Genomic DNA, 8767 nt, shown 5'->3' on the forward strand with positions numbered 1-8767 from the left:
TCAAAGGTTACATCATCAACCATCACTCCTCAATCCGGATCGATCATAGCCTGTGCCCTTATCATCATGATAGGGAAGACCTTGACTCAGTGCCAATAATTCCATATAGCATGTCCGGTTTACATGTAAAACATAATTTCAGGTTTCAGGCACATAAATTATTTGATTCCTCCAAAAATGAGAAGACCAAACTGTATTTTCACGTTTTCTCCGTACGTATTCACTAGCTGCAAGCCCATTAACCTACTCTCTTTTCTTTCTTTCTTTCTCTTCCTAGCTCCCCTATTTCATTTATATGTTCCTCCGGTAGGCCTGTGTTCGTACCAAAGCCTTACCCAACGTAATTCTTAAAATGTATAAAGGTGAACATTATTATTTCCAGAAAGTTTTCAGTGAACTCGATTTTTCTTCCCCCCCCCCTCCCTCCCCCGTTCCCCAAACCGTCTTCGTGCTAAAACCATCACGAAGTGGCATTATGTTGAATCCAATGCGCTCAAATTATACAATGAAGTGACGGTACACACAGGTAAAAAAAGAGTAAAAGTTGCTAAGTGCACTTGGACATGTCTGTACCCATGGCAACAGATCATGACGGTGCCGGATATAAGTTCATGTGTCATAATCGTTTCGATACTGTACATAAAACACCTGTGTACTAGATCCCAGACCCCATGGGACTCACTTACTAGTTACTATATATATTTAGATGTTACGATAAATTATTTAAAGATGCGATTTAGTACTGGGCCTGTATAATCAATAGCAACTTAAAATTTATCGCAATTGTGTACTTAAAGGTACTATGTCCCATTTGCAGGCCAAAACAAATGAAAAAGTTAAATTCCAACTGCATTTGAAAGATAATACTAATTTAGAACTTCCCTACAAAAGGTGGGGCTTGAAAATGTCTTCAAGTGGGAAAATAACGACTATTAGTTGTCAAATCGACTTTAGGGCTATAGAGCCCAAAAGTAATAGTCTTGATTTTCAGACAATAATTGTACCGAATGGTCATACGTTTTATGCTGCGCAAAGATTCAATCAGTTTAATCTTGGCCATCACAAGAAGTGGGTTATTGATGTAGACAAATGCTCATGTACCCTTTACAACTCTTTTCATGTTTGTTATTACCAAGGAGAAAAAAGCCAGTCAGTCACTCAATAGTGTCTGACAGTGAAGTCTAGCAAATAAACAGGTTTCCTTGCATAATTTGAATATGGGGAAACTGCTAACGTTTAAATTTCACAGATAGGACATACATGGCATATTCATAATTCCTGCAAAGTTCTACAGCATTTGATTTGGATTCGCCAACTTTTCTGACGAATGTTGGCGAAAATCAGCTACTTTTAGCGATAATTAGCAACATTGGAGCGAATGTTTCTAAAAGTGTTTGCGAAAGGCAGTTGGCGACTATTAGCGACTGTAAGCAAATGTTAGCGACATGTTTTGTTGGCAACTATTGGCCAATCCTTTGCCACTATTTGTGAACGTTTGAGACCTTTTGCTAACTCCTGGTACTCGATGGGTCGATTTTTATAAAGATATCATATGGTAACGTGGTCGCTAGCATTGGGGAATCAAAGAGAACTGGCGATAACAAAGAGCGACACCGTCTTACAACCGTTTGCAAAGGCCGTCGTAAGACTGTTTTGCAACCGCTTACGACTGTTTTGCAAACGCCTGTAACTGTTAGCGGAACAATAAATTCGCAAAGAAAAACTGTTTGCGAACTTTCTTGAAACCTTTTGCAACCTTTTACGTACGAACCCTGGCGAAACTCCAAATTCGCTACGTTCGCAAGCATTCGGCGCTCTGAGATACCCCCTTAATAAAAGATACATGTTGCGATTATTATCTAGTTGCGATTAATATCTAGTTGCGATCGATTCGAACCAAGCGATATAAGACGGGACCCTGGTCATGCGATTGCATTTTGAAACGTTTAGAAATGATCAACATGAAAAGGATTTGACTCAATCTTACTAACAATTGTATGCACTGTACACAGAAATGGGTACATGGAACTACACGCACACATTTTTTCTTGACATATTTTGCACAAAGAGGGCATGTGAAGAACATTTCTTTTCAGGAGACACTTCTACCAAGATATTCTTCCCAAACTTATTCAGAGATTTAGAAAGAGAAGACTTGTCTGTTTATGTCTCATGGAAATTTCCATGTTAAAAAACTCTATTCTACTCAATATTAATGATGTTGTAATATACTTCTCCAAAGGAAACACAACAACACTCCAAGAATCATTAAAGCAACGTCTTAGCTCGTGTTGGAGTTAATGACTTATTTGTCTACACTTGTTTTTCAAGATTTTTTTCACTTGGAGTTCGCTAAACTAAGTTATAAACTTCAATAGACCTACTGAAGCACAACTTTGACTAGTCGTTGCGACACCTTCTAGGTTCTTCACCCCGTCGCCTGTCTAGTTTCTTAGACGCTGCAGTGAATCTAATCACCTTCCGAAGATAAGACGGCGCGCCCTCATACCCATTTAACACCAATACTACATTAATTGAGAACTTTTCTATTGAGGATTAAACCCATTTGTCACCTTTCGTCATTAGATACGCCCACGATGGCCTCCCAAAGTCTATATCCGCCAAGTAGGAAGTACTCGGCACCCCGCCTTGTCTTCATCTCAACTCTCATCCTGCACCATGCATAACTGATAGAATATAATAATAATAATAATAATAATAATAATAATAATAATCTTTTAAAGTCCACTCCAAGTTGTATTAAGTTAAACCGAAAATGGAAATTCTTTTTGCCCAATTGATCGTGAGCCCAGCAGCCACTGAGCAGCGCCAGATCGACGTTGCTCTATCCCTTATTGTTGAACGCCAAACAAGGTAGCAGCAACTCCCATCTTTAAACGTCTTTTGGTATGACGCGACCGGGGTTCGAACCCACGACCTCCCGGTTCTGCCTTGAAGGACTCAACTTTTTGAGAATAAACTTCAGTAAGGGTAAAACTCGGGGTGCCCTTCTTATCAAAGAGAGTGGGGACTTCGATACGTCCTGTAAAATATAGAGAAACATATAAAGAATATGTCACGGTATAGCCCACAAAATATTGCAAGGTTATGATTACTAAATGAACTACAGTCTGAATCATGCTTCTCACAGAAAAAAACATGCATCGCTCATTACGTATGCACACACTGCGCACCGTTTGTCATGAAATTAATTAATAGACGCGAATTATGACGCGCTGGGGAGGGGTGGCAGCCATTTTGGACATCATATCCATCCAAAGGCTTTGACTACACGCCGCCCCTGATTACCAGTTTCTGTTTTAAAAATAATTTTCTTCATCATATTTTTTCTGAGCATTTATCGTCATGATCATTCATTCTCTTAACATTCTGTTTTTTTTTAAAGATCTTCGCAGAGATGGGCTTCGATCTTGATCCCGTCTTCCTTTGCGCCGCGCTCGGGAAGCTGTACCTGAACAAAAACATCACATACAACATTACTATAACACCCAGAGCAACAAGATTAGAATTGAAGCAATCCTTAATATTCACCGTTTCCTTTTCTTTATTTTCAAATAGATCTCCGCCGAGACGGGTTCGGCCCCGATCCAGTCTTCCAGTGTGCCGTGCTGGAGAAGCTGTTCGGTGATGGGACATCTGAACTAGTGGGATACGCCCTATACTTCTACGGGTTCTGCTCATGGAACGGCAAGATGCTCTACTTCGAAGACCTCTTCGTTGAGAGGGAGTACCGAGGTAAGATCCCTCAAAATCTTGAAAAAGTAGCTTTCTTAATATGATCGCAAAGACCTTCGAAAAATCACTCTAAGGGCAATTTCAATACCATTTTGTATTCCATAGAAATTATGTCCAGATTACGTATAAATGCGTCATTGTTCAAATTTAAATTCAAATTCAAATTAGGTTTTATTCAATCTCGTCAAAAAGTCCAAAGACTAAAAATGCGAGTTTACATCATACATACAATTATATAAAAAAGGCATTCAAAAACATTTATATATAAGAAAAATATAGCAAATGGAGAACAAAAATGAATACAAATGTTTTGTTCGCACATTAAGTGTGATGGACAAGGCTATTGAAATTGCTTTAGGTTAATTTTTCGAAAATCTTCGCCATCATGTTCACAGAGTAGGTTAATTTCAAGAATAGATGAAAACTAATTTATGAGCTATCTCAATTATACTCTGGGGCGGATCGAAAGTTTTCTTGGAGGAGGGGCGAACTTTATCCTAACATATATTTCTCAGGAAACGATTTCGAATCGACCCTAGAGTTTTTTTTTTCACTTTGAAGGGGTTAATGAGGGAATATTCTCTTAATCTTTCTAGATTCGTTTTTGTCTTTGAATGAAATTTGAAGTTGTTATTATTTTATTTTCTTCCTCAGGTATGGGACTAGGCGTTGCTCTCATGCACAAGGTTATTAAAGTAAGTGTATTTCCTTCTCTTTTGTTTGAGCCTAATACGGAGGGTCCGAGTAGCTATATGATTTTGGGTTTGGGGCAGGATTGTGAATATACCACAAACTAGAATTTAGCTACAATGAGACGGTGCATGAGTTCAGTGTCTAGTAGACAAAGCATTATCCATGGCCACCAGTCATCCGATGTACGAGGAGACGATTAGAAACTCTTAATCCTAAACCGAAACGGTAACCGCGAAATACAATGACACGCGATTACGCAATAGGCCATTTGGGGGGTAATGTAACCAAATTTATTCATATGCCTTTAAGAGGTGCCTTTGAACTCAAATTCGATGTGTAACGTCTTTACACAACAATTGGGTGGGAATAAAAGCCATTGTGTAATTTGTTTTTTACACAACTTAACACAGCCCCTGTGAAAGGAGTGAACCACCCAACTTTTGTGTAAAGTCGTTACACAACAAATTTGCAGTGATATACGAATTTTTTCATTCACCTGTTACCAATGAATGTATGCCAATAGTCAGAATTCAAATTGCATACGTCATGTCCGGCTTGAACGGCCTAACAACACGTAATAGATGCAATTTACATTCTAACTATTGAAATACATTATTATTATTCGTAACAAGTGAATGGAATCATTCCGATTTCGTATCGAGGCTCTGAAGTAGAAACTCGGTTATATATTACGAAAATGGCCTATTCCCATAGATTTCCTATCTCAGCCCGCGAGATAGAGGGCAGTACAAAGCCAACTAACTAGTCTCACTCTTGCTCCTGGCTTGATCCTAAACTCAAGACCTCTCCCGCTCTATAGAGCATGTATCTTTCACTCAGAGGCAGCCATCTATATATACAGAGTTTGGCCAACCTGGTTCGAGTTGGACACAATATGGCCACTACTGCTTTGTTGGACAAGAACAAAACAAAATATTTAGACCATGCTGTCAAATACATATTTCTTGATGAAATAACAAGAAAGAAATTACAGAAATTAGTCTTGCTTTGCTAAACGAGGAAGAAGGCAGGCAAAGGTCGGAGGTACTAGTCAAAACTCTTTTCATGTATGAGAAGACAACTTTTTTTAGTGCACCAGCGAAATATGTAAATTAAATTTGAATATTCATTAGGTTCTTTTCATTTACTAAGATCCCATAATGCATCCAACACAAACGCTATGACATGTCAAAGGTCACAATTGTAATTGAGTCTCTAACCCCAGCCCTCCTCCTCGGAGGTCAATGACATTAATTTTCTTGTAATTCTCACCTTTCATTTTAATCGTAGATGGCGGTAGACCGAGGCTGCAAATGCATCCAGGCTTGCGTTGTCGAATGGAACACAGAAGTCAGACAACTCTACAGACATCTTGGCATTGAAGATCTGACTGAGACGAAGAAATACCATATTCTCTCGTTCACCGGCGAAAAACTGGACAAATTTGTGAAGAAAGAGTCCTTCATCAGTAAAGACATGATTCTCAAAGCAGATTTGTGATTTTTTTTTTTAGAACTGTTTCCCAATCTGGAATTCAGAGCTGTCGGGTTAGGTCGGGACGCTTAACAGACTAAAGAGGAATAGTTCCTAAAGATTTTGTCGAAGACCATACCCGAAAACGGAGCAGATCTGTGATGAAGGGCCGCCAGTCTCATAGGCTTACGATGTAAAAAGCTGCTTCACACAAAAACAAAAGTAACTCTCGGAGATTGCAATTTCAGTTACGCCGCTCCAAAGCTTTTGAATAACCTACCACTAGACAGACGAAATTGAAGCCTCACCTGTTGCTGTCTTCAAAGTTGTATGGAAGACGCACTTGTTTTCAGGAGCTTTGGAATAGTTTTTATTTTATTGAGTGTTTGTAAAGAGTGACACTGTTTTCATCATTTTGTTTTCATCACAGCGCAAAAGAGTATATTGATATACATGTAGTACCTGCGCTATTTAGACTGATCTAACTATTATTATTAAACGAAATGACAGTTTGTGAACTTATGTGAAAATCATGATTCTTAAATCTAGTGCTATGAGGTGTAAAACGGCATTCGGATGAAACGCAGCTGTTACTTTTTTTGTAATCCTGAGATCGAAGCACTGATGATCATTGAGAAGTTTTATGCAATGTATTTATAATATTTTGTGAGCTAAATGTATCAGTCATTGATGCGATACTGTACTTTGAAATACGGAGAATTATCGAACGACTGCAGCTGATGTTCTTTGATCCAATCAAGTAGGGTCCATGACCAACCTTGATCCATAATTTCGTCAATTTAAACGTGATCCGATCTAGAAGCCTGGGCCCTGTTACATAAAACTTGTTATTAATAACAAGCTAAAATTGTATATTTGTAAAGCGCTTAGAGACATTTGTATTAAGCGCTATATAAAAATTAAATATTATTATTATTATTATTATTAAAATAACTGTTATAACTAAGCTACTGAAATAGTGGCATTTGATCGGCTGAAAGTAGATCAGTTGTCTTTTGTAGCATTTGTTATTGATGACAAGTTTAATGAAACAGGCAGAATTCCACGCATCACAGACAAATCACACCATCTCAGTTTTGTCTGAACCTGCGATAGCTGATTAAATTTTGAATATAGAATATTTCGTGAATATTATCGTCGGAATTCGCTCGTTTTTGTCATGCCACTTTTGAAAAAGTTGCTCGGTTTGTAATATTACCGGGTAAAAAAGGGATACATTTAAATGATACGGAAGGGGGCTTTATTTTAATAGTCAGAAATCTAACTCGTTTGAATTTTTAATAGAGGAAACAAAATCTCATAGTACAATCATAGACCTACTAATTCGATGGCTAATCTGTTATGCATTCTTCTTTTTCTTGCCTATAGTTTGTATGATCATAACTAGAGCATGGACATAGTTTATTCATCGTCTTGCTGCTAGCTATCCTTGACAAAAAAAATAACATTCGAAACTGTGATGGAAGTGAAAAACTCAGTTTTAAAGGCCCACTGCACTACTTGTAGCTACTTGCGCCCTCTTACAACAAACAATGCCTAATCGGTGACCATTGGTCCCCCATGATCATCTTTTTCTTATGTTAACTGAGAGCTGAGTTGATGAGATAACCACCTGTCCAGTGACCTTGTAGGGCGCTCTAATCCCTCCTTTAAACTATGGCAGATAAGCTTTAAGGTTTACGGTTCAGAAAAGGGTGCTCGCTCGCAAAATATAGTAACTCAAAGAATATTAAACCAAACGATGTCAGCTTCTTCCCTGGCGACATTACGCCCGTACGCTTTTGCTCTCACTGTGAATATCGATACTTATTTTCATTTTCCTTTTCTTTATGCAACTCCATTAATTAAATACAGTGCGGCTAATGTTCTATTTCGTTTTGGGAATGGAAAACCCTATTACATATCCGAAATGAACAAGCAATTAATCAATCTTATTGCAGCACCAAACTGGTGAGAAAGGCCAACCTCAGTATTTTATATTTTCGACTAACAAACCCAATTTGTTAACGGTATACATACTTCTCTTTGTGAACTTTGAACATTCGGAATTACGCACCTTCTGGGATGAACTTTGAGCATTGTTCGGAATCGCAAAACCCCTGTCTCAATCATGCTTACGAAAAAATCAGTCGCATACGGGGTAACATACATCTTATGATGACAAATCAAATTAAAAATTAATGTGTTCTTGGAAAAACTAATCTTCAAAGAATATGGCATTTTGTATGATACTTTATATAGTTATTTAAAAATAAAGATACTTTGTATATCATGTACATACTCTTGCCTTCGTTGTATATACTACATATCACGTATATTAAATAAAATTTCAGATGAATTAATTATGTTAATGGCGTGTGTAAATTGTTATAGCCTCGTTTCTATGCACAGGGATGGACAGGGACATTATGATTTATGAAAATAGTGTGGTCAGAAATATTGTGGGGGTGGAAGAAAAGAGAGCGAGAGAGAGAGAGAGAGAGAGAAGACGAGAGAGAGAAGGAGAGAGAGAGAGAAGAAGAAGAGAGAGAATGAGAGAGAGAGAGAGAGAGAGAGAGGGAGAGAGATAGAGAGAGGGAGAGAGAGAGAGGAGAGAGAGAGAGAGAGAGAGAGAGAGAGAGAGAGAGAGAGGGGGGGGGGGGGGGGGGAGAGAGGAGAGAGAGAGAGAGAGAGAGAGAGAGTTTGGCAGATTGAGCAGCTGAAGGTTGAGACTTGACGCAATCTTGCAATTCGCCATTCTGCACAGCGCCCCCTATGGTAATTTTCATAATCGACGCATTTCTTCATTATTCTACTTTCTTTCTCAAGTTACCCCTCTTTCTCC

General features: G+C 38.4%; 1 protein-coding gene across 1 annotated transcript in view; it reads left to right on the forward strand.

Moving 5' to 3' along the window:
* The window catches only part of LOC115924931 (diamine acetyltransferase 2-like), a 31308-nt gene extending 25220 nt beyond the window's left edge, over positions 1 to 6088 (forward strand). The window contains exons 3-5 of the mRNA XM_030987844.1: positions 3580 to 3756; positions 4411 to 4451; positions 5740 to 6088. Coding sequence (XP_030843704.1) covers positions 3580 to 3756; positions 4411 to 4451; positions 5740 to 5949 — 428 coding nt within the window. The 3' untranslated portion in view covers positions 5950 to 6088. The remainder of the gene's footprint in view (positions 1 to 3579; positions 3757 to 4410; positions 4452 to 5739) is intronic.
* Positions 6089 to 8767: the final 2679 nt, after the last annotated feature.

The sequence above is a fragment of the Strongylocentrotus purpuratus genome, unplaced genomic scaffold (assembly GCF_000002235.5).
Source record: "Strongylocentrotus purpuratus isolate Spur 01 unplaced genomic scaffold, Spur_5.0 spur5_scaffold_17, whole genome shotgun sequence".
Lineage (NCBI taxonomy): Eukaryota > Metazoa > Echinodermata > Echinoidea > Camarodonta > Strongylocentrotidae > Strongylocentrotus > Strongylocentrotus purpuratus.